This window comes from Pseudophryne corroboree, chromosome 5 (assembly GCF_028390025.1).
Source record: "Pseudophryne corroboree isolate aPseCor3 chromosome 5, aPseCor3.hap2, whole genome shotgun sequence".
In the NCBI taxonomy this organism is placed as follows: Eukaryota; Metazoa; Chordata; class Amphibia; order Anura; family Myobatrachidae; genus Pseudophryne; species Pseudophryne corroboree.
In genome coordinates, this window is record NC_086448.1 from 66,670,425 (window position 1) to 66,696,993 (window position 26,569).

Genomic DNA, 26,569 nt, shown 5'->3' on the forward strand with positions numbered 1-26,569 from the left:
GACAGACATATAGGATAGATATACATCTGTACATACAGAAGAGACAGACACAAGGGGCACAATGACAGCCCCCTACCTACCTTCCTGGCCCCATTCATTCTGGGCTTCTCCTGCTGTTTGACCCCATTCACATTCCAGATCCCGGAGAGAAGGCCCGGGCTCCCCTTTTTCCCGGCCCCCAGGCGCCCCCGGTACCGGAGCAGGGACAGTACCAGCCCCACAGTGCAGCACAGCAGCAGGGCCAGCAGCAGCTCCAGGCGGGGGGAGCTCAGCAGCTCATCACACTTCTTATACACATAGGTGAAGGTGGCGACTCCCAGGAAGGTCCACATCGTGCCACCCGGCGGTAAGTGTCCCCTACACAGGTGTACGCGTGCAGCGAGACTGAGTATGACAGCTGGGATCACCCGGTATAAAGCGCACACCTCTCACTGATGCGCGGCCCCTGGGATGTGTGCGGCGTCCACCAATCACCGGCAGCCAGTCATCCATCCCCGCACCAGGTCAGCAGGGATGCAGCATGCCTAGGGGCGGGGCCGGCGCCCTGCCTCAGCAACCAGCGGCTGGGGTTGCCCGGCAACCAGCTACATGGTATCATGAACGGGGAGGGGGCTCATCGTCGCGCTGGTCTCGGAGACACGCCCACCGCTGACTGGGCCAATGGGGATCGGGCACTGAGGTGAGCAGAGCTCACGCTATGGAGGGAGCAGCCAATGGGGAAGGGTCTGGCGCCTCGCGGCAGATCTCTGTCAGCACCTGTAGACCGTATAGGGCGATGTGATGTCACTCAGTCAGTCACGACTGTGCGAGGCGTGCGGCATGTGTGTGTCAGGTCTCTGCATGGAGATAGTCACACTGGGCTGTATCCCGGGCTCAGAGGGAGGTGACGCCGGCAGGAGCGGGTTGTAAGATTACTCAACGGCGCAGGAAACGATTTACAGTAACCAGCGTTATTACTTCGCTCCATTTACTGTATATGTTGCATATCTCCCAATATGATCTTCTCTAGGAGGGATAGAATGCTCTGCTCCTGGACTTCCCTCTTAATGTATGATTGCCATCACCTGTGCTGAAACACCTTTCTCATCCATTAACTAGTTAAATACAGGTGCAAGCAATCATACATTAAGAGAAAAGTCCAGAAGTAGAGCATTGTGTTCCTCCTGGAGAGTGTCATGGTGGTCATTCCAAGTTGTTCGCTCGTTGCCGTTTTTCGTTATTTTGCGATTTACCGCTTACTGCGCATGCGTGCGACTGCGCCAAGTAAATTTGCTATGCAGTTAGGTATTTTACTCACGGCATTACGAGGGTTTTTCTTCGTTCTGGTGATCGTAATGTGATTGACAGGAAGTGGGTGTTTCTGGGCGGAAACTGGCCGTTTTATGGGAGTGTGTGAAAAAACACTACAGTTTCTGGGAAAAACGCGGGAGTGGCTGGAGAAACGGGGGAGTGTCTGAGCGAACGCTGGGTGTGTTTGTGACGTTAAACCAGGAACGACACTGACTGAACTGATCGCAATGGCAGAGTACGTCTCGAGCTACTCAGAAACTGCTAAGAGAGGTCTAATCGCAATATTGCGAATCCGTCGTTCGCAATTTTGATAAGCTAAGATTCACTCCCAGTAGGCGGCGGCTTAGCGTGTGCAATGCTGCTAAAAGCAGCCTGCGAGTGAACAACTCGGAATGAGGGCCCATGTTGGGAGGTATGACATTGTACAAACGATCAGAAGCCATCGGAAAAGTATAATATTATCCTATAACGTGGTGGGTGTAAATATTCTACAGGTACCTTAGGCCGTATGTGAGAGTGCAGCCTGTAATCTCTAAAGTACAAAGATTATAAGGGTGAAATGGTTTAAAGTCAGAACATAGTTACCATAGCTAACCTGCTTCAGAACGTCATTAAACTTGTTCAGAACCTTAAAACGCGTATTTTTGTGCACTCGCCACGCTTCAGGCTCGGTGGTCCAATCAGCTTTGCTCAATGAATTTATGGCAGGATGCACTTATGGCAGGGTGGTCCACTCAGATTCGCTTGACGTGTGTCAAGCTCTTAGGCTCGCTCCACTTCGCCTGACACGCTTTGGGCTCGGTGTCTCACTTGATATACCTCTGGTTCGGTGGCTTACTCTGCTTCACTTGACATGCTTCAGGCTAGGTGGCTCACTCAGGCTCAGCTATGCTAGACATGCTTTGGGCTCGGTGTCTCACTTGATATACCTCAGGCTCAGTAGCTCGCTCATTTTGACTCGCCACGCTTCAGGCAAGGTGGCTCACTCAGGCTCAGCTGTGCTAGACATGCTTTCTGCAGCAGGGTACACTATGTTCCACAGGGAATACATCTGTGTGTAGAGTGGGATCTTGGGTCCAGAGGCACCATCAGCAAAGCTTTGACTGTCCCAGGATGCATTGGGGTCTCCTCTATAACCCCGCTTCCAGGCACTGAGACATCAGTTTTGAGTGGTGCCTGCAGGCATCAGGTCACCTAACAGGCGGGCTGCACTGGGCAGCCCTGAAAAAGCTTAGAAAACTTCATGGGATACAGCACTGTTATGTAAGGATGACATTCAGCACTGCGTCTCTGTCATAGTGTTCACTCTAGGCTGTTTTAGCAGGGCGCCGCACCCTGCCCGTTTTTTAACAGGCAAAACCCGCCCTGCCCCTTTTGTGGCGCCCTGTTAGAACAGCCGCCCGCTCCCTGCCCTCCCGGCGTGTATAGATGCCGTGCGCATGCGCGCGGCATCCATTCACGCATTGGGAGAGGGCTGGGGGAAGCCCAGCACCGACGGAGGTGCTGGGCACGCCCCCAACAGTGACGTCGCCGGCCACAGACGCTCTCTATAGTAGCGCCTGTGGGCCGCACCGCCCCCTAAAATGATGGAGGCGTGGCCACGCCCCCTAATTTGCGTGGCCGCGCCCCCATTTCGCCGCGCGCGCTCATGTGCCCCCCTGAGTCCGGCGCCCTGCCCCAGTTCACTCCTAGAGTGAACACTATGTCACCTCCCAAGCGGCATCGCATACTCCCACGGCTCATATCCCGGGTACTTGCGGCGGAGACGCTCCGGTTTAGGCACACAGTCGCAGACGCTCTCCTGGTTCGCGTGGCTTCTACGAAGGGAGGAGGTAAGAGGGTCCCCCAGGAGGGACCCGCCACTAAATCGCATTACTGTCGCAGTCTAGGGAGATGGACTGCGACGCTGACGTGGACACTGTTATCGAGCACGGACCCCACTATATCCGCCAGGGCATAGGAGTACAGGTCAGGTGTACTAACGCCCCTATTGGTAAGGCTCCGTAGTACCGGCAGTGAGGTCCAGCATAGGGGAGTTGGCGTGTGACCTGTAGCCCCGGCCCAGGGCACCATATCCACGCATATTTCCCGTCCTGGAGCTGCCTCACACTCTCAGTTCCTGACAGAGACGCTGGGCACCATCTTCTGAGCATAGCTGCTACTGGTCTCTGGGATTGCAGGGCGAGGTATCCCCTGTAAAGCCGCCTGTCCACATCACTGAGACTTTACAGACACTTGAGTATTCTACATATCTTATTACAGACAGCATTAGTTAAGAAAGAGTGTATTACAGAATATATTGTACGAGTATTCTGATATTTCTGCAGCAGGTTACACTGTGTTCCACAGGGAATACATCGGGGTGTAGAGCGGGATCTTGGATTCAGAGGCACCATCAGGCAAAGCTTTGACTGTCCCAGGATGCACTGGGGCCTCCACTATAACCCCACCTCCAGGCACTGAGAGCTCAGTTGTTTCGCGTGGTGCCTGCAGGCAGCAGGTCACCTAACAGGCGAGCTGCACTGGGCAGCCCTGAAAAAGCTTAGAAAACTTCATGGGATGCAGCACTGTTATGTAAGGATGACATTCAGCACTGCGTCTCCGTCACCTCCCAAGCGGCATCGCATACTCCTGTAGCTCAGATCCTGGGTACTTGTGGCGGAGATGCTCCAACTTAGACACATGGTCGCAGACGCCCTCCTGGTTCGCGTGGCTGCTACGAAGGGAGGAGGTAAGAGGGTCCCCCCACCACTAAATCGCATTCCTGTCACATTCGAGGGAGACAGACTGTGATGCTGGCATGGACACTGTTGCTGAGCAGGGACCCTACTATATCCGCCAGGGCATAGGAATACAGGTCGGGTGTACTAGTGCCCCTATTGGTAAGGCTCCGTAGTACCGGTGGTGAGGCCCAGTGTCACGGACGTAGATGCTTGATGCTGTATCCAATGAGGCTTCAGGAACTGGTGTAGGTTTGCTGTTGGTCGGGAGTTAACAGAGAGGTTGCAGGTAGTTTCTCCTCATATGAGTAATGCTGAGATGAGACTGGACTGGACTGGAACCAACAGGGGACCAGACTGGAACCGGCAGGTGATCGGATGGTGACCAGACTGGAACCGGATGGGAATCGGCAGGATGATCCGAGGTGGAACCGGAGTAGCAGACCCGGGGGGAATCGGAGTAGTAATCCGGGCTGAAACCGGAGCAGCAGAACCAGAAGGATCTGGTGTAATGAACTGAGCTGGAGAACCAGGAGCGCATGCACTAAGAGTACTAGTCCAGAGAAATAACTCAAAGTTCTGGCAATTTGAACAACAAGACTTGTGGGCTTTATAACCTGAGGAGGTCAATGATTGGAGGCAGGAGTCAGATGATCACTGCTGGAGAGGAAGTGTCCAGAATCAGCATAGAAGAAGATGGTGTCTGTAAGTGCAAGAGGTTCCCGTCTGAAGACTGCGGCCATTCCAGACACAGAGGATCATACTCAGACGCAGGAGGCGCTGCGGAAGACGCCGTCCTCCGACCTCTGGACTAGTATATACAGTGGGGCAAAAAAGTATTTGGACAGCCACCGATTGTGCAAGTTGACCCACTTAAAAAGATGAGAGAGGTCTGTATATTTCTCTGACGTCCTAGTGGATGCTGGGGACTCCGTAAGGACCATGGGGAATAGCGGCTCCGCAGGAGTCTGGGCACATCTAAAGAAAGCTTTAGGATCACCTGGTGTGCACTGGCTCCTCCCCCTATGACCCTCCTCCAAGCCCCAGTTAGATTTCTCTATCGTCCTAAGTGGATGCTGGGGTTCCTGAAAGGACCATGGGGAATAGCGGCTCCGCAGGAGACAGGGCACAAAAAAGTAAAGCTTTTACCAGATCAGGTGGTGTGCACTGGCTCCTCCCCCTATGACCCTCCTCCAGACTCCAGTTAGATTTTGTGCCCGAACGAGAAGGGTGCAATCTAGGTGGCTCTCCTAAAGAGCTGCTTAGAGAAAGTTTAGCTTAGGTTTTTTACTTTACAGTGAGTCCTGCTGGCAACAGGATCACTGCAACGAGGGACTTAGGGGAGAAGTAGTGAACTCACCTGCGTGCAGAGTGGATTTGCTGCTTGGCTACTGGACACTAGCTCCAGAGGGACGATCACAGGTACAGCCTGGATGGTCACCGGAGCCGCGCCGCCGGCCCCCTTGCAGACGCTGAAGAGAGAAGAGGTCCAAAATCGGCGGCTGAAGACTCCTGAGTCTTCATAAAGGTAGCGCACAGCACTGCAGCTGTGCGCCATTTTCCTCTCAGCACACTTCACACAACAGTCACTGAGGGTGCAGAGCGCTGGGGGGGGCGCTCTGAGAGGCAAATAAAAACCTTATTAGAGGCAAAAAATACCTCACATATAGCCCACAGAGGCTATATGGAGATATTTAACCCCTGCCTAACTTCAAAAATAGCGGGAGACGAGGCCGCCGAAAAAGGGGCGGGGCCTATCTCCTCAGCACACAGCGCCATTTTCTCTCACAGAAAAGCTGGAGAGAAGGCTCCCAGGCTCTCCCCTGCACTGCACTACAGAAACAGGGTTAAAACAGAGAGGGGGGGCACTGATTTTGGCGATATTGTATATATATAAAAGATGCTATAAGGGAGAAACACTTATATAAGGTTGTCCCTATATAATTATAGCGTTTTTGGTGTGTGCTGGCAGACTCTCCCTCTGTCTCCCCAAAGGGCTAGTGGGTCCTGTCCTCTGTCAGAGCATTCCCGGTGTGTGTGCTGTGTGTCGGTACGTGTGTGTCGACATGTATGAGGACGATGTTGGTGAGGAGGCGGAGAAATTGCCTGTAATGGTGATGTCACTCTCTAGGGAGTCGACACCGGAATGGATGGCTTATTTAGAGAATTACGTGAGAATGTCAACACGCTGCAAGGTCGGTTGACGACATGAGACGGCCGACAATCTATTAGGACCGGTCCAGGCGTCTCAGAAACACCGTCAGGGGTTTTAAAAAACGCCCATTTACCTCAGTCGGTCGACACAGACACAGACACGGACACTGAATACAGTGTCGACGGTGAATAAACAAACGTATTTCTCATTAGGGCCACACGTTAAGGGCAATGAAGGAGGTGTTACGTGTTTCTGATACTACAAGTACCACAAGAAAGGGTATTATGTGGGAGTGAAAAAACTACCTGTAGTTTTTCCTGAATCAGATAAAATAAAATGAAGTGTGTGATGATGCGTAGGGTTACCCCGATAGCAAATATTGGCGTTATACCCTTTCCCGCCAGAAATTAGGGTACGTTGGGAAACACCCCTTAGGGTGATAAGGCGCTCACACGCTTATCAAGTGGCGTTACCGTCTCCAGATACGGCCGCCCTCAAGGAGCCAGCTGATAGGAAGCTGGAAAAATATCCTAAAAAGTATATACACACATACGGTGGTTATACTGCGACCAGCGATCGCCATCAGCCTGGAGATGCAGTGCTGGGTTGGCTTGGTCGGATTCCCTGACTGAAAATATTTTATTCATGTAGAGCATTTAATAGGATGCATTCTATATATATGTATGTGAGATGCACAGAGGGATATTTGCTCTCTGGCATCAAGATAAGTGCGTTGTCCATATCTCCCAGAAGATGTCAGGGACACGACAGTGGTCAGGTGATACAGATCCCATACGGCAGATGGAAGTATTGCTGTATAAAGGGAAGGAGTTATTTGGGGGTCGGTCCATCGGACCTGGGGACCACAGCAACAGCTGGGAAATCCAACCTTTTTTACCCCAAGTTACATCTCAGCTAAAAAAGACACCGTCTTTTCAGCCTCAATCTTTCCTTTCCCATGAGGGCATGCAGGCAAAAGGCCAGTCATATCTGCCCAGACATAGAGGTAAGGGAAGTAGACTGCAGCAGGCAGCCCTTTCCCAGGAAAAGAAGCCCTCCACCGCGTCTGCCAAGTCCTCAGCATGACGCTGGGGCCGTGCAAGCGGACTCAAGGTGGGGGGGTAGTCTCAAGAGTCTCAGGGCGCAGTGGGATCACTCGCAAGTTGACCCCTAGATCGTACAAGTATTATCCCAGGGGTAAAGATTGGAGAGTCGAGACATCTTCTCCTCGCAGCTTCCTGAAGTCTGCTTTACCAACGGCTCCCTCCGACAGGGAGGCAGCATTGGAAACAATTCACAAGCTGTATATCCAGCAGGTGATAATCAAAGTACCCCTCCTACGACAAGGAAAAGGGTATTATTTTTCCACACTATATTGTGGTACTGAAGCCAGACGGCTTGGTGACACATAGTCTAAATCTAAAATGTTTTGAACACTTACATAAAAGGTTCAAATCGAGATAAAGTCACTCAGAGCAGTGATAGCGAACCGGAAAAAAGGGGACTATATGGTGTCCCTGGACATCAAGGATTACCTCCATGTCCAAAATTTGTCCTTCTCATCAAGGGTACCTCTGGTTCGTGGTACAGAACTGTCAATATCAGTTTCAGACGATGCCGTTTGAATTATCCACGGCACCCCGGGCCTTTTTACCAAGGTAATGGCCGAAAAGATGTTTCTTCAAAGAAAAAAGGCATCTAAATTATCCCTTACTTGCACGACCTAAAAAGGGCAAGTTCCAGAGAACAGTTGGAGGTCGGAAGAGCACTATCTAAAGTAGTTCTTCGACGGCACGACTGGATTCTAAATATTCCAAGAATCGCAGCTGTTTTCCGACGATACGTCTGCTGTTCCTAGGGATGATTCTGGACACGGTTCAGAAAAAGGTTTTTCTTCCCGAGGAAAAAGCCAAGGAGTTATCCGACCTGTCAGGAACCTCCTAAAACCAGGAAAGGTGTCTGTACATCAATGCACAAGAGTCCTGGGAAAAATGGTGGCTTTTTACGAAGCAATTCCATTCGGCAGATTCCATGCAAGAATTTTCCAAAGGGATCTGTTGGACAAATGGTCAGGGTCGCATCCTCAGATGCACCTGCGAATAACCCTGTCGCCAAGGACAAGGGTATATCTTCTGTGGTGGTTGCAAAAGGCTCATCTATTGGAGGGCCGCAGATTCGGCATACAGGATTTGATCCTGGTGACCACGGACGCCAGCCTGAGAGGTTGGGGAGCAGTCACACAAGGAAGAAACTTCCAGGGGGTATGGACGAACCTGGAAAAGTCTATTCACATAAACATTCTGGTACTAAGAGCAATCTAAAATGCTCTAAGCCAGGCGGAACCACTCCTGCAAGGAAAACCGGTGTTGATTCAGTCGGACAACATCACGGCGGTCGCCCATGTAAACAGACAGGGCGGCACAAGAAGCAGGAGTGCAATGGCAGAAGCTGCCAAGATTCTTCGCTGGGCGGAGAATCACGTAATAGCACTGTCAGCAGTGTTCTTCCCGGGCGTGGACAACTGGGAAGCAGACTTCCTCAGCAGACACGATATACACCCGGGAGAGGGGGGTCTTCATCCAGAAGTCTTCCACATGCTAATAAACTGTTGGGAAAGACCAATGGTAGACATGATGGCGTCTCGCCTCAACAAGAAACTGGACAAGTATTGCGCCAGGTCAAGAGATCCACAGGCAATAGCTGTGGACGCACTGGTAACACCTTGGGTGTACAAATCAGTATATGTGTTTCCTCCTCTGCCTCTCATACCAAAGGTATTGAAGATTATACGGTGAGGAGGAGTAAGAAATACTAGTGGCTCCGGATTGGCCAAGAAGGACTTGGTACCCGGAACTTCAAGAGTTGGTCACGGACGACCCGTGCCCTCTACTTCTGAGAAGGGACCTGCTACAACAGGGTCCCTGTCTCTTTCAAGACTTACCGCGGCTGCGTTTGACGGCATGGCGGTTGAACGCCAGATCCTAAAAGGGAAAGGCATTCCAGAAGAAGTCATTCCTACCTTGATTAAGGCAAGGAAGGAAGTCACCGCGAAACATTATCACCGCATTTGGCGAAAATATGTCGCGTGGTGCGAGGATCGGAGTGTCCGACGGAGGAATTTCAACTGGGTCGTTTCCTACATTTCCTACAATCAGGATTGTCTAGGGGTCTCAAATTGAGATCTATTAAGGTTCAAATTTCGGCCCTGTCAATATTCTTCCAAAAAGAATTGGCCTCAGTTCCTGAGGTACAGACTTTTGTTAAAGGAGTACTGCATATACAGCCTCCTGTGGTGCCTCCGGTGGCACCGTGGGATCTAAATGTAGTTTTAGATTTCCTCAAATCCCATTGGTTTGAACCATTGAAAAAGGTGGATTTTAAATATCTCACATGGAAAGTGACTATGTTACTGGCCCTGGCTTCCGCCAGGAGAGTATCTGAATTGGCGGCTTTATCTTATAAAAGCCCTTATCTAATCTTCCATTCGGATAGGGCAGAACTGAGGACTCGTCCGCATTTTCTCCCTAAGGTGGTATCAGCGTTTCACCTGAACCAACCTATTGTGGTGCCTGCGGCCACTGGCGACTTGGAGGACTCCAAGTTGTTGGACGTTGTCAGAGCCTTAAAAATATACATTTCAAGGACGGCTGAAGTCAGAAAATCTGACTCGCTGTTGATACTATATGCACCCAACAAGTTGGGTGCCCCTGCTTCTAAGCAGACGATTGCTCGTTGGATTTGTAACACAATTCAACTTGCTCATTCTGTGGCAGGCCTGCCACAGCCTAAATCTGTTAAGGCCCATTCCACAAGGAAGGTGGGCTCATCTTGGGCGGCTGCCCGAGGGGTCTCGGCATTACAATTCTGCCGAGCAGCTACGTGGTCGGGGGAAAACACGTTTGTAAAATTCTACAAATTTGATACCCTGGCAAAAGAGGACTTGGAATTCTCTCATTCGGTGCTGCAGAGTCATCCGCACTCTCCCGCCCGTTTGGGAGCTTTGGTATAATCCCCATGGTCCTTTCAGGAACCCCAGCATCCACTTAGGACGATAGAGAAAATAAGAATTTACTTACCGATAATTCTATTTCTCGGAGTCCGTAGTGGATGCTGGGCGCCCATCCCAAGTGCGGATTATCTGCAATACTGTACATAGTTATTGTTAACAAATTCGGGTTATATTGTTAAGGAGCCATCTTTAAGAGGCTCTTTCTGTTATCATACTGTTAACTGGGTTTAGATCACAAGTTGTACGGTGTGATTGGTGTGGCTGGTATGAGTCTTACCCGGGATTCAAATTGCCTCCCTTATTGTGTACGCTCGTCCGGGCACAGTACCTAACTGGAGTCTGGAGGAGGGTCATAGGGGGAGGAGCCAGTGCACACCACCTGATCTGGTAAAAGCTTTACTTTTTTGTGCCCTGTCTCCTGCGGAGCCGCTATTCCCCATGGTCCTTTCAGGAACCCCAGCATCCACTACGGACTCCGAGAAATAGAATTATCGGTAAGTAAATTCTTATTTTCTGTGCCCGACGAGAAGGGTGCACACTAGGGGCTCTCCTGAGCTCTTTGTGAAAGTTTTAGTTTAGGTTTATTATTTTCAGTGAGACCTGCTGGCAACAGGCTCACTGCATCGTGGGACTAAGGGGAGAAGAAACGGACTCACCTGCGTGCAGAGTGGATCGGGTTTCTTAGGCTACTGGACATTAGCTCCAGAGGGACGATCACAGGTTCAGCCTGGATGGGTCCCGGAGCCGCGCCGCCGGCCCCCTTACAGAGCCAGAAGAGCGAAGAGGTCCGGTGAAATCGGCGGCAGAAGACGATCCTGTCTTCAGATAAGGTAGCGCACAGCACCGCAGCTGTGCGCCATTGCTCTCAGCACACTTCACACTCCGGTCACTGAGGGTGCAGGGCGCTGGGGGGGGAGCGCCCTGAGACGCAATAAATCGATAAAAACCTTATATGGCTAAAATAAATGCATCACATATAACTCCTGGGCTATATGGATGCATTTAACCCCTGCCAAAACATACAGAAAAACGGATGATAAGGACGCCGAGAAAGGGGCGGAGCCTATCTCCTCAGCACACTGGCGCCATTTTCCCTCACAGCTCAGTTGGAGGGAAGCTCCCTGGCTCTCCCCTGCAGTCACTACACTACAGAAAGGGGTTAAAAAAGAGAGGGGGGCACAAATTAGGCGCATTATAAACAATACAGCAGCTATAAAGGGAAAAACACTTATATAAGGTTATCCCTATATATATATAGCGCTCTGGTGTGTGCTGGCAAACTCTCCCTCTGTCTCCCCAAAGGGCTAGTGGGTCCTGTCCTCTATCAGAGCATTCCCTGTGTGTGTGCTGTGTGTCGGTACGTTTGTGTCGACATGTATGAGGAGAAAAATGATGTGGAGACGGAGTAGAGTGTCTGTAATAGTGTTGTCACCCCCTAGGGGGTCGACACCTGAGTGCATGTACTGTTGAAATTGCGTGACAGTGTCAGCTTTGTATAAAAGACAGTGGTTGACATGAGACAGCCGGCTACTCAGCTTGTGCATGTCCAGACGTCTCATACAGGGGCTCTAAAGCGCCCGTTACCTCAGATACAGACGCCAACACGGATACTGACTCCTGTGTCGACGGTGAAGAGACAACCGTGATTTCCAATAGGGCCACTCATTGCATGATTGATGCAATGGAAAATGTTTACACTTTTCTGATAATATGAATACCACCAAAAAAAAAAAGGGGTATTATGTTTGGTGAGGAAAAACTTCCTGTAGTTTTCCTGAATCTGAAAAATAAAATGAGGTGTGTGATGATGCGTGGGTTTCCCCCCGATAACAATTGATAATTCTAAAAAGTTATTGGCAGTATACCTTTTCCCGCCAGAGGTTAGGGTGCGTTGGGAAACACCCCCTACAGGGGATAAGGCGCTCACACGCTTGTAAGAACAAGGGCTCTACCCTCTCTTGAGATGGCCGCCCTTAAGGATCCTGCTGATAAAAAGCAGGAGGGTATCCTAAAATGTATTTACACACATACTAGTGTTATACTGCGACCAGCAATCGCCTCAGCCTGGATGTGCAGTGCTGGGTTGGCGTGGTCGGATTCCCTGACTGGAAATATTGATATCCTAGATAAGGACAGTATATTATTGCCTATAGAGCAATTAAAAGATGCATTTCTATATATGCATGATGCACAGCGGAATATTTGCCGACTGGCATCAAGTATAAGTGCGTTGTATTCTACCAGTAAAGTGGTCAGGGATTCCAAACGGCATTTGGAAGTATTGCCTTAAAAAAAAGGGGATGTACCCTAGGTCGCCTCTCAAAATAAGACGCCGTATTATCAGGCGCAGTCCTGGTTGGCAAGCGGACAAAAGGGTTCCTCTTTTCTGCTCGTGACAGAGGGAGAGGAAAATGGCTGCAGAGATCAGCCAGTTCCCAGGAACAGAAACCCTTTTCCGCCTCTGCCAAGCCCTCAGTATGACGCTAGGGCTTTACAAGTTCAGGCACGGTGGGGGCACGTTCTCAGTGAATTTCAGTGCGCAGTGGGCTCACTCGCAAGTAGACCCCGGGATCCTTCAGGTGTTATCTCAGGGGTACAAATTGGAATTTGAGACGTATTCCCCTCGCCGTTTCCAAAAAGTGTTTTACCGACGTCTCCCGCTGACAGGGAGGCAGTTTTGGAAGCCATTCACAAGCTGTATTCCCAGCAGGTGATAATTAAGGTACCCCTCCTGCAACAGGGAACGGGGTATTATTCCACACTATTGTGGTACCGAAGCCAGACGGCTCGGTGAGACCGATTTTAAAATCTAAAATCTTTGAACACTTACATACAGAGGTTCAAATTCAAAATTGAGTCACTCAGAGCAGTGATTGCAAACCTGGAAGAAGGGGACTACATGATGTCTCGGGACATCAAGGATGCTTACCTTCATGTCAAAATTTACCCTTCTCACCAAGGGTATCTCAGGTTATGGTACAGAACTGTCACTATCAGTTCAGACGCTGCCGTAGGGAGGGTCCACGGCACCCCGGGTCTTTACTGAAGTAATGACCAAAATGATGATATTCCTTCAAAGGAAGGGAATTTTTAGTTATCCTTTACTTGGACGATTCCCTGATAAGGGTAAGATCCAGGGAACAGTTGGAGATCGGTGTAGCACTATCTCAGGTAGTGTTGCGGCAGCACGATTGGATTCTCAATATTCCAGATTCGCAGCTGGTTCCGACGACTTGTCTTCTGTTCCTAGGGATGATCCTGGACACAGTCCAGAAAGAAGGTGTTTCTCCGGGAGGAAAAAGCCAGGGAGTTATCCGAGCTAGTCAGGAACCTCCTAAAACCAAACCAAGTCTCAGTGCATCAATGCACAAGGGTTCTGGGTAAAAATGGTGGCTTCCTACGAAGCAATCCCATTCGGCAGATTCCACGCAAGACTTTCCAGTGGAACCTACTGGACAAATGGTCCGGGTCGCATCTTCAGATGCATCAGCGGATAACCCTGTCACCAAGGACAAGGGTATCCCTCCTGTGGTGGTTGCAGAGTGCTCATCTTCTAGAGGGCCGCAGATTCGGCATTCAGGACTGGATCCTGGTGACCACGGATGCCAGCCTGCGAGGCTGGGGAGCAGTCACACAGGGAAGGAATATCCAGGGCTTATGGTCAAGCCTGGAGACATCACTTCACATAAATATCCTGAAGCTAAGGGCCATTTACAATGCTCTAAGCTTAGCAAGACCTCTGCTTCAAGGTCAGCCGGTGTTGTTCCAGTCGGACAACATTACGGCAGTCACCCACGTAAACAGACAGGGTGCCACAAGAAGCAGGAGGGCAATGGCAGAAGCTGCAAGGATTCTTCGCTGGGCGAAAAACCATGTGATAGCACTGTCAGCAGTTCTCATTCCGGGAGTGGACAACTGGGAAGCAGATTTCCTCAGCACGACCTCCACCCGGGAGAGTAGGGACTTCACCCAGAAGTCTTCCACATGATTATAAACCGTTGGGAAAAACTCGACAGGTATTGCGCCAGGTCAAGGGACCCTCAGGCAATAGCTGTAGATGCTCTGGTAACACCGTGGGTGTACCAATCAGTGTATGGGTTCCCTCCTCTGCCTCTCATACCCAAGGTACTGAGATTGATAAGATGGAGAGGAGTAAACACTATATTAGTGGCTCCGGATTGGCCAAGAAGGACTTGGTAACCGGAACTTCAAGAGATGCTCACGGAGGATCCGTGGCCTCTACCTCTAAGAAGGGACCTGCTTCAGCGGGGACCTTGTCTGTTCCAAGACTTGCCGCGGCTGCGTTGACGGCATGGCGGTTGAACGCCGGATCCTGAAGAAAAAAGGCATTCCGGATGAAGTCATCCCTATCCTGATCAAGGCCGGGAAGGATGTAACCGAAAAACATTATCACCGCATTTGGCGAAAATATGTTGCGTGGTGCGAGGCCAGTAAGGCTCGACGGAGGAAATTCAACTGGGTCGATTCCTACATTTCCTGCAAACAGGAGTATCTATGGGCCTGAAATTGGGGTCCATTAAGGTTCAAATTTCGGCTCTGTCGATTTTCTTCCAAAAAAGAACTAGCTTCAGTCCCTGAAGTTCAGACGTTTGTTAAAGGGGTACTGCATATACAGACTCCTTTTGTGCCTTCAGTGGCACTTTGGGATCTCAAGGTGGTTTTTGGGTTCCAAAAGTCACATTGGTTTGACCCACTTAAATCTGTGGAGTTAAAATATCTCACAGAAAAAGTGGTCATGCTGTTGGCTATGGCCTGGGCCAGGCGCGTGTCAGAATTGGTGGCTTTATCCTGTAAAAGCCCTTATCTGAGTTTCCATTCGGACAGGGCGGAATTGAGGACTCGTCCTCAGTTTCTCCCTAAGGTGGTTTCAGCGTTCACCTGAACCAAACCTATTGTGGTGCCTGCGGCTACTAGGGACTTGGGGGACTCCAAGTTGCTAGACGTTGTCAGGACCCGGAAAATGTATGTTTCCAGGACGGCTGGAGTCAGGAAATCTGACTCGCTGTTTATCCTGTATGCACCCAACTAGCTGGGTGCTCCTGCTTCTAAGCAGACTATTGCTCGTTGGATTTGTGGTACAATTCAGCTTGCACATTCTGTGGCAGGCCTGCCACAGCCAAAAATCTGTAAATGCCCACTCCACAAGGAAGGTGGGCTCATCTTGGGCAGCTGCCAAGGGGTCTCGGCTTTACAACTTTGCCGAGCAGTTACTTGGTCAGGAGCAAATACGTTTGTAAAATTCTACAAATTTGATACCCTGGCTGAGGAGGACCGGGAGTTCTCTCATTGGGTGCTGCAGAGTCATCCGCACTCTCCCGCCCGTTTTGGGAGCTTTGGTATAATCCCCATGGTCCTTACGGAGTCCCCAGCATCCACTAGGACGTCAGAGAAAATAAGAATTTACTTACCGATAATTCTATTTCTCGTAGTCCGTAGTGGATGCTGGGCGCCCATCCCAAGTGCGGATTGTCTGCAATACTGGTACATAATTATTGTTACCAAAAAATTCGGGTTATTGCTGTAGTGAGCCATCTTTTCTAGAGGCTCCTCTATTATCATGCTGTTAACTGGGTTCAGATCACAAGTTGTACAGTGTGATTGGTGTGGCTGGTATGAGTCTTACCCGGGATTCAAAATCCTTCCTTATTGTGTACGCTCGTCCGGGCACAGTATCCTAACTGAGGCTTGGAGGAGGGTCATAGGGGGAGGAGCCAGTGCACACCAGGTGATCCTAAAGCTTTCTTTAGATGTGCCCAGACTCCTGCGGAGCCGCTATTCCCCATGGTCCTTACGGAGTCCCCAGCATCCACTACGGACTACGAGAAATAGAATTATCGGTAAGTAAATTCTTATTTTCCATCATAGGTACACTTCAATTGTGAGACAGAATCTGAAAAAAAAACAACAACAAAAAACAGGAAATCTCATTGTATGATTTTTAAACAATTTATTTGTATATTCTTGTGGAAAATAAATATTTGGCCAATCAAAATTTTAACTCAATACTTTGTAATATAACCTCGGTTGGCAATTACAGAGGTCAAACGTTTCCTGTAGTTCTTGACCAGGTTTGCACACAGTGTAGCAGGTATTTTGGCCCACTCTTCTATGCAGATCTTTTCTAGATCTGTCATGTTTTGGGGCTGTCGCCTGCAACACGGACTTTCAAGTCCCTCCACAGATTTTGGGTTGAGGTCTGGAGACTGGCTAGACCACTCCAGGACCTTGAAATGCTTCTTACAGAGCCACTCCTTAGTTGCCCGGACGGTATGTTTGGGGTCATTGTCATGCTGGAAGACCCAGCCACTTTCCATCTTCAATGCTCTTACTGAGGGATGGAGGTTTTTGCCCAAAATCTCATGATATATGGCCCCGTTCATCCTCTCCTTAATACGGATCAGTCGTCCTGTCCTCTTTGCAGAAAAGCAGCCTCAAAGCATGATGTTTCCACCCCCATGCTTCACAGTGGGTATGGTGTTCTTGGGATGCCATTCATCATTCTTCTCCCTCCAAACACGGCGAGTGGAGTTTATACCAAATAGTTTGAGTTTGCTCTCTTCTGACCACATTATATTCTCCCAATCCTCCTCTGGATCAGTCAAATGGTCACTGGCAAACTTTAGACGGGCCTGGACATGTGCTGGCTTAAGCAGGAGGACCTTTCGGGCGCTGCAGAATTTCAATCCATGACGACGTAGTGTGTTACTAATGGTAACCTTTGTGACTGTGGTCCCAGCTCTCTCGAGGCCATTGACCAGGTCCCCCCGTGTAGTTCTGGGCTGATTCCTCACTGTTCTCAAGATCATTGATACCCAATGAGGTGAGATCTTGCATGGAGCCCCAAGTCGAGGGAGATTGTCAGTGATCTTGGTTTTCTTTTCTTCCATTTTTTAAAAATTGCGCTAACAGTTGATCTCTTCTCACCAAGCTGCTTGCTTATTGTCGAAGCTCATCCCAGCCCTGTGCAGCTCTACAATTTTGTCCCTGGTATCATTAGACAGCTCTCTGGTCTTGGCCATGGTGGAGAGGTAGCAGTCTGACTGTTTGAGGGTGTGGACAGGTGTCTTTCATACAGGTAACCAATTCAAACAGGTGCCATTAATACAGGTAACGAGTAGAGGATAGAAGAGCTTAAAGAAGTAGTAACAGGTCTGTGAGAGCCAGAAATCTTGCTGCTTGGTAGGTGTCCAAATATTTATTTTCCACAAGAATATACAAGTAAATTATTTAAAAATCATACAATGTGATTTCCTGGTTTGTTTGTTTTTTCAGATTCTGTCTCTCACAGTTGAAGTGTACCTATGATGGAAATTACAGACCTTTTTCATCTTTTTAATGGGTCAACCTGCACAATCGGTGGCTGTCCAAATACCTTTTTGCCCCACTGTATATACTAGTCCAGTGCAGTTTTATTGTGCTTATAATAAGCTCTGCATTGCCTGTGACTGTGTGCCTGTAACTGCTGTATGGTTTCACTCTCATGTGTATCCCATCTAAGGTAGCTATCACTATATTCTATATTCCGAAGGGACTAAGTGTGTTAAGGTCCCTCTAATATAGTGTACACAGTACTTATTACTATATGGATATTTTACTGTGTTACAGTCACGTACACCGGGATTTAGTTCACAAGTGGGTGTATTCTGACGCTGGTTGTGTACGTTGTCCGCAAATTGTGTAATCTAGCTTCATCGTACTAATAGCCTAATTGTTAACAGTATGGGCAGTAAAACTCTGGAAGCTCCTGTAAGTTGCAAGGTATGCGCCAGAGGTTTACCTGAGGGGGAAGTATTGTGTGACTGTGTACTAGATGCCATACACCTCCCAGTCAGCCTGCGGCTCCTGTAACTATAATGGAGCCACCCTGGGCAATGTTCACCACCCTCCTGGGGACTCTGGTGGACTGTTTAGCCCCCCCATGGGACCTCCGGTGTCACTGCCACGACAGGTTGTCCCTATAGTAAATCTGCCTTGGGCGGAAAATTTGTCTACCCAGCTGCAACAGTTACATCAGTCTTTGGTTAGACAGAAATCTACTCCAGGTCACTCCCGTGTCTGTGGGTCCTCCTCACAATCCACTAACCTCTCTGATGTTTTATATAACGAGGCGGGGGATCATACGGTCCTGTCAGACTCTGAATCATGTGTTACTGACGAGGATTCTATCTTACAGGTTGATGTCCCTGACTTGGTTGGATGCTATTAAGCAGATCCTTCAACTCACAGAGGATGAGGATTCCACTGCAGTGGCCAAGAAAACTGATATGTTTAAACAACAGATGGTGGTTAAAACTGTATTACCCCATTCTGATCATCTTGTGGAGATCAGGAAGGAACCCTGGTCTACCCCGGGTGAGAAATTCCCACTCCCCAAACGGGCTTTGGCTCGCTATCCTCTCCCTGCAGAGTTATGTAGTAAGTGGGAAAATCCACCGCAGATGGCTTTTCATGTCACCTGTCTCGTGGTGTAATATTCTCTGGCTGTCACCACTGTCACCTCCCTGAAGGAACCGACAGATAAGCGTGTGGAGGGATGCCTGAAGTCTATATATTCCCTTGCAGGGGCCATTCATAGGTCCACTAAAGCTGCCTCTTGGTCTGCAAAGGGTATTGAGGCGTGGGTTAAGACGTTAGAGCAGGCTTTCCCAACCACGGTCCTCAAGGCACACCAACAGTGCAGGTTTTAGTGATATCCAGGCTTCAGCACAGGTGACTTAATTAGTAGCTCACTTATTTTGATTTAACCATCTGTGCTGCAGCCTGGATATCACTAAAGCCTGCACTGTTGGTGTGCCTTGAGGACCGTGGTTGGGAAAGCCTGCGTTAGAGGATGAGCTGCCCGAGGATATTTCTGACAAGGTCAGACAGTACCTGTCTCACATATACACCACCGTCTATTACATTCAGGAGGCGTCATCTGAGGCGGGGGTACTGGCAGCCAAAGCGTCATCCACGTCTGGCTTGCCACATACTGTGGTTAAGGTTGGGGAAAGTGGATTTGGACTCCAAGAAGACCTTGGAGGTACTCCCCTTTACTGGGGACATTTTATTTGAAGAGCACCTGAATAAAATAGTGTCTGAATTAGCAGCTGCTAAGACTGCTTTTCTTCCTTCTACTAATCCTTTTTCTCAGAAGGTGAAGACTACCACTTTTCGTTCGTTTCGACCTCAAGGGAAAGCCCAGGGTCAGTCTTACCCCAGACAGTCTCGTGCTCCCAAGACTACCAAACCCAAGATGAAACAGTCCTGGGCAGCCGACAGTCTGCTTTGAAACAAGCCTGCTGCATGACAGGGCGGGCCTTCCCCTGTGGGACCCCAGGGTGGGGTGCCGATTTCTACAGTTCGCCCAGGTCTGGTTAAAGACCACTTCAGATGCTTGGTACTGGAAGTTGGCTTTCACAGGTACGCTGTCTCATTCAAGAGAATTTCCCTTCACCAGTTCTGCACTACGGTACTCCCCTCGGATCTGTTGAAGGCGCAGGCTCTATAAACGGTGGTAGGTTCTCTCCTGAGTACAGGAGTGCTTGTGCCGGTACCTCAGTCCCAGCGTGGCAGAGGCTATTATCCAACCCTGTTTCTGGTGCAGAAACCCAATGGGTTTTTTCGGCCTACACTCAACCTCAAATCACTAAACAAATTTGTGAGGGTCACCAAGTTTTGTATGGAAACATTGCACTCTATTGTGCTGGCGATGGAATCCAGAGATTACATGGTATCCCTGGCTATACAGGATGCTTATCTGCTTATTCCAATTGCCATATCGCATCAGCAGTTCCTGCGGTTTACTACTGGTGACAGTCACTATGTCACGGGGACTGGGTTTTGTGAATCCGGAATTGCGGTTTGGTATCGGTGATTTTAGGCAGGATTAGCCGAGCAGGCTGAATGAAAGTCTTTTTCATAGATCTTCTTAGGAGGTTCCACGGGTGCCCAAGCTGTTTACTTGTTAGAGCGGTTGCGTCAGCAGGACCTGTACGTCTGTGGACGAACGTCTGGCGGAAACCCGGATAGGAAGACCGTAGACTGGGGTAACTGAGACTCGCTGAGAGAGATGGTGACTCGGAGAGGTCAGCATGTGAGGAGAAATAACCGGGCGTTGATCCAGTGATCCAGGCGAGAACTCAGGAAACAGGATGCTTTAGAAGCAATGCTGTTGAGCACAGATAATTAGCACACGCAAGGATGTGTGAGAGACGTAGCACTGGCGATTGCTTACCCAGAAATCCCTAGATTTATACCTGCAGACTGTTTTCCATTGGTTTTGCAAACCTTGCAGATGACTGAGTGTTTTAGATGAGTTGACCCTTCCAAGGCGGCGACGCCCATCCCGGACCTCTGCAGCTGGAAGCTGCACAAACGTTTGCTGCTGCCTCTGGGACCTCTCCTCCCAGACATGCCTACAAGTCGTGCCCCTCGCCAGCAGCCCGCACCCCCACTGGAGGGACCGCGCCAGAGCATCTGGACAGGTAAGTACCGCTGGTCCCAGAACCCGACCCGCCGGACCGTGACACACTACCAATTCCAGGTTCTGCCGTTTGGACTGGCCACAGCTCCTCGGATCTTCACCAAGGTTATGGCCATGATGACATCGTCAGTGAGTCAGAATCCGGTTGTACTTGGAGGACCTGCTGATTCTGACGAGTTCCCACGGTGTCCTCCTCAGTCATTTACAACTGATGGTGAGTTGCTTACAAGCCAACGGATGGCTGATCAATTGGAAGAAGTAATCGCTGGTCCCAGCTCAGAGCATGGTGCACCATGGTGCACTTCTGTACACACACAGTCAGAGACTATTCCTGTCTCCAGACAAGGTCCTGAAAATCCAGGACAGGATAAGACACTTCATTCGTCACCTCAGAGTGTCGATTCACTCGGCGATGCAGGTACTTGGCCTGATGGTGTCAACGTTCGACATGGTGGAGTACGCTCAGTTTTATTCCCGCCCTCTGCAACGATTAAATCTTGCCAAGCTGGATGGCCCGAATCATCAGATCCCAAAGGATCTTGTTGACTCGGAGGTTCATTTGTCGCTGACCTGGTGGCTGCAGGACTAGCAATTGTGCAGGGGCCGTCCCTTCTGGATCCCCGGCGGGTCCTGACGACGGATGCCAGTTTGAGGGGATGGGGAGCAGTGTTGGAGCAAAACTCTTTTCAGGGTCGGTGGACCAAGTAAGCAGCACTCCTCCCAATAAACATCCTAGAGCTGAGGGCGGTGTTCAACGCATTATCACTCACCCTGCCTCTGGTATGGAACAGACCGGTTCAAGTGAGGTCAGACAACGCCATGACAGTGGCATACATAAACCGTCAAGGTGGCACTCGAAGCCGCATGGCTATGAAGGAAGTGTCAAAAATCCTTTGTTGGGCAGAACGGCATCTGCCAATTATATTGGCAGTGTTCATTCCGGGTGTCCTGAACTGGGAAGCGGACAACCTCAGTCGCCAGGACGTACACGCCAGAGAGTGGAGTCTTCATCCAGAAGTCTTTCAACTCCTATTGGACAGGTGGGGTCTACTGGACGTAGACCTAATGGCATATCCACACAATCACATGGTTCTGGTCTTCGGATCACGGACAAGAGATACTCAAGCAGCGTTCGTGGATGCACTGGCAATTCCATGGAACTTTCGGCTGCCTTACATGTTCTCTCCAGTGTCACTCCTGCCCAGGGTTCTACGGAAGTTCAAACAGGAAGGCTGCTTCTAGTCGGTCCAGCGTGTCCCAGACGGCATTGGTTCTCAGACCTGCAGGGTCTATCGATGGGGCATTTCCTTCTACTTCCTCAACGACCAGACCTTCTTGTGCAGGGCCCTTATCTTTACCCAGACCTGGCTTTGATAGCGTGCCTCTTGAAGCATCACTCCTGAAAGCCAAAGGATTTTCAGAGGCAGTTATTTAAACAATGTTGAAAGCTCATAAACCAGTCTCTGTCCAGATTTATTACAGGGTTTGGAATTCTTACTTCACCTGGTGTGCTTAGAAGAATTATGATGTCCATAGATTCAGAACTTCCAAAAAATTGGGTTTTCTGCAAAGAGGCCTTGACTAGGTCTTCGTCTGGCCTCCCTCAAGGTTCATATATCTGCCTTGTCGGTTTGGTTTCAGAGAAAAATTGCCTCTATACAAATGTTCAGATGTTCATTCAGGGCATTATACAGATTCAGCCTCCCTATGTCCCTCCTGTGGCTCCATGGGATTTGTCTGGTGTGCTGAATGCTCTGCAATTGTCTCCATTTGAACCTCTTGAATCACTGGACCTTAAATGCATCACAGCCAAGGTCCTGTTCTTGCTGGCCATTGCCTCTGCAAGATGGGTGTCTGACTTAGGCGCTTTGTCCTGTCGTCCACCCTTCCTCATATTCCACCAGGACCAGGCAGTTCTACGAACTCGCCCAGGTTATCTGCCTAAGGTGGTGTCATCTTTTCATCTTAACCAAGAGATTGTGGTTCCAGCCTTTGTCTCTTCGGATTTGTCCCCCAAAGAACGTTCTTTGGATGTGGTTAGGGCTCTCCGTATCTTTGTGGAGAGGACTGCCTCTATCAGGGGGTCAGATTCCCTTTTTGTTTTGTTTGGTTTTCACAAACATGGCTGGCCTGCGAATAAGAAAACCTTGGCCAGATGGATTAGAATGGTGATTGCACAAGCCTATGCGCAGGCTGGAATCTCAGCTCCTGCTTCTTGGGCGGGCCGTCGTGGCGCGTCACCAGAACAATTGTGCAAGGCGGCTACGTGGTCCTCAGTGAACATGTTCATTAGATTTTATGCCTTTGATACTTCTGCCTCCCAGGATGCTTCCTTTGGACGCCTGGTTCTCTTACCCGCTAAGGCGCGTCCCCTCCCTTCAGGAACTGCTTTAGGACATCCCCAATGTATTCCCTGTAGAACACAGTGTACCCCACTGCAGAAAAGGAGAGTTATGGTAGACTTCCCATAGTAAACTCTCTTTCTGCGAGGTACACTGGGTTCCACAGGGCGCCCACCCTGACGGACCTAGCTTCTTTGGGCTGTATGGCATTAGCCGTTGGTCCCTTCTCCTGTCGTGAGATTGTGGTTCTATCTGACTAACATATGCCTTCTCTTTTACCTGCTCCTGCATTGGACTGTTAACGAAACTGAGCTTTCAGTGCCTGGAGGCGGGGTTATAGAGGAGGCCCCAATGTATCCTGGGACACTCAAAGCTTTGCCTGATGGTGCCTCTGGATCCAAGATCCCACTCTACACCTCAATGTATTCCCTGTGGAACCCAGTGTACTTCGCACAAAGAGAGTTAACCATGGTAAGTGTACCATAATTCTCCTTTTAAGCTTGGTGGCTCGTTCACTCCACTCTACGCTTTGGGCTTGGTAGCTTGCTCCACCATGCTTCAAGCTAGGTGACTCGCTCCACTTTGTTTGCTATGCTTCAGTCATGGTGACTTGCTCAGCTTCGCTCGCCACACTTCAGGCTCGGTGGCTCGCTCCACTTTGCACAACGCGATTCGGGCATGGTGGCTCACTCCACTTATCTCGCCACAGGTTACTGTTCCTAATGGATGTTCACGTGGATAGTGTTCTGAGGCAGTTTATTTATGCTAGTCCTATGTTCTGAACTTGAGCTATGTGAAATCATGTACTGTTTGTTTTCCTGTCAGTAAAAAATAGGTAGATGACAGCCAATAATCCATCCTGTAGAGATCATTCTGAATTACAGGAGATGGCTATGTCTGTATTTAATACAGAAGATAACCATTTAAAATAATGTCCCTAAAATCGATATTTTTGCAGGCTGCAAGGGACCAGGAAAGCATATTTACTTCTTCCACATCATGATATTTGGATTAATTCTATCAATACATCATGGGTGCAATTCAAATGTTTATTCCACCAAGCTGAGGCGTATCGCCCGTCACTAGACCGGGCGATATGTAATGTTTGTTCCGGTGCTAGAAACTCTTTGACTTTTGTCCTTGTCACAGTCAAGAGCAGCCGATCTAGCCACGCAAAGCGGCTAAACCCATCTAAAGTATTAGGCATGACAAAAATGTGCAAGAAGCCAATCTTTTTGCACATTTCTGCTTGTCTCAGGAGAGGGCATGCAGAATTAATGGGCACATGTGGTGTGCGCGTCCCATCAGAGCAACAAGTGAATTGCTCTTTCGGGTGCAGCGTGCCTCCAGAATTGATCCAAAAATCCCAATTTCTCTGACGTCCTTGTGGATGCTGGGACTCCGTCAGGACCATGGGGATTAGCGGCTCCGCAGGAGACTGGGCACAAAAGTAAAAGCTTTAGGACTACCTGGTGTGCACTGGCTCCTCCCCCTATGACCCTCCTCCAAGCCCCAGTTAGATTTTTGTGCCCGAACGAAGAGGGTTATGGACACGACAGTGGTCAGGTGATGCGGATTCCAAACGGCATATGGAAGTATTGCCGTATAAAGGGGAGGAGTTATTTGGGGTCGGTCTATCGGACCTGGTGGCCACGGCAACGGCTGGGAAATCCACCTTTTTACCCCAGGTTACCTCTCAGCAGAAAAAGACACCGTCTTTTCAGGCTCAGTCCTTTCGTCCCCAGAAGGGCAAGCGGGCAAAAGGCCACTCATTTCTGCCCCGGGGCAGAGGAAGGGGAAAAAGACTGCAGCAGGCAGCCTCTTCCCAGGAACAGAAGCCCTCCCCCGCTTCTGCCAAGTCCTCAGCATGACGCTGGGACCTTATAAAGCGGACTCAGGTATGGTGGGGGGCCGTCTCAAAAATTTCAGCGCGCAGTGGGCTCACTCGCAAGTGGACCCCTGGATCCTGCAGGTAGTATCTCAGGGGTACAAATTGGAATTCGAGACGTCTCCCCCTCGCCGGTTCCTGAAGTCTGCTTTACCGACGTCTCCCTTCGACAGGGAGGCGGTATTGGAAGCTATTCACAAGCTGTACTCCCAGCAGGTGATAATCAAGGTACCCCTCCTGCAACAGGGAAAGGGGTATTATTCCACGCTGTTTGTGGTACCGAAGCCGGACGGCTCTGTGAGTCCTATTTTAAATCTGAAATCCTTGAACACTTACATACAAAGGTTCAAATTCAAGATGGAGTCACTCAGAGCAGTTATAGCGAACCTGGAAGAAGGGGACTATATGGTGTCTCTGGACATCAAGGATGCTTACCTCCATGTCCCAATTTGCCCTTCTCACCAAGGGTACCTCAGGTTTGTGGTACAGAACTGTCACTATCAGTTTCAGACGCTGCCGTTTGGATTGTCCACGGCACCCCGGGTCTTTACCAAGGTAATGGCCGAAATGATGATTCTTCTTCAAAGAAAAGGCGTCTTAATTATCCCTTACTTGGACGATCTCCTGATAAGGGCAAGGTCCAGGGAACAGTTAGAGGTCGGAGTAGCACTATCTCAGGTAGTGCTACGACAGCACCGGTGGATTCTAAATATTCCAAAATCGCAGCTGATTCCAACGACACGTCTGCTGTTCCTAGGGATGATTCTGGACACAGTCCAGAAAAAGGTGTTTCTCCCGGAGGAGAAAGCCAAGGAGTTATCCGAGCTAGTCAGGAACCTCCTAAAACCAGGCCAAGTGTCAGTGCATCAATGCACAAGGGTCCTGGGAAAAATGGTGGCTTCTTACGAAACGATTCCATTCGGCAGATTCCACGCAAGAACCTTTCAGTGGGATCTGCTGGACAAATGGTCCGGATCGCATCTTCAGATGCATCAGCGGATAACCCTATCTCCGAGGACAAGGGTGTCTCTCCTGTGGTGGTTGCAGAGTGCTCATCTTCTAGAGGGCCGCAGATTCGGCATTCAGGACTGGGTCCTGGTGACCACGAATGCCAGCCTGAGAGGCTGGGGAGCAGTCACACAGGGAAGAAACTTCCAGGGCTTGTGGTCAAGCATGGAAAAGTCATTTCACATAAATATCCTGGAACTAAGGGCCATTTACAATGCCCTAAGTCAAGCAAGGCCTCTGCTTCAGGGTCAGCCGGTGTTGATCCAGTCGGACAATATCACGGCAGTCGCCCACGTAAACAGACAGGGCGGCACAAGAAGCAGGAGAGCGATGGCAGAAGCTGCAAGGATTCTTCGCTGGGCGGAAAATCATGTGGTAGCACTGTCAGCAGTGTTCATTCCCGGAGTGGACAACTGGGAAGCAGATTTTCTCAGCAGACACGATCTCCACCCGGGAGAGTGGGGACTTCATCCAGAAGTCTTCCAAGTGATTGTAAACCGTTGGGAAAAACCAAAGGTGGACATGATGGCGTCCCGCCTCAACAAAAAACTAGACAGGTATTGCGCCAGGTCAAGGGACCCTCAGGCAATAGCGGTGGACGCTCTGGTAACACCTTGGGTGTACCAGTCAGTGTATGTGTTCCCTCCTCTGCCTCTCATACCAAAGGTACT

At 49.8% G+C, this 26,569-nt stretch overlaps 2 protein-coding genes across 5 annotated transcripts in view; one reads left to right on the plus strand and one right to left on the minus strand.

The window, feature by feature from the left end:
- SQLE (squalene epoxidase) overlaps nt 1–619 on the minus strand; it is a 64,580-nt gene extending 63,961 nt beyond the window's left edge. The window contains exon 1 of the mRNA XM_063921330.1: nt 81–619. Coding sequence (XP_063777400.1) covers nt 81–332 — 252 coding nt within the window. The 5' untranslated portion in view covers nt 333–619. The remainder of the gene's footprint in view (nt 1–80) is intronic.
- A 143-nt stretch (nt 620–762) lies between these two features.
- Nucleotides 763–26,569, plus strand: part of LOC134927192 (transient receptor potential channel pyrexia-like) — a 513,867-nt gene continuing 488,060 nt past the window's right edge. For all 4 annotated transcript variants that reach the window (XM_063921321.1, XM_063921322.1, XM_063921327.1 and 1 more), the window contains exon 1: nt 763–940. The gene's annotated coding sequence lies outside the window, so the exon portion shown is untranslated. The remainder of the gene's footprint in view (nt 941–26,569) is intronic.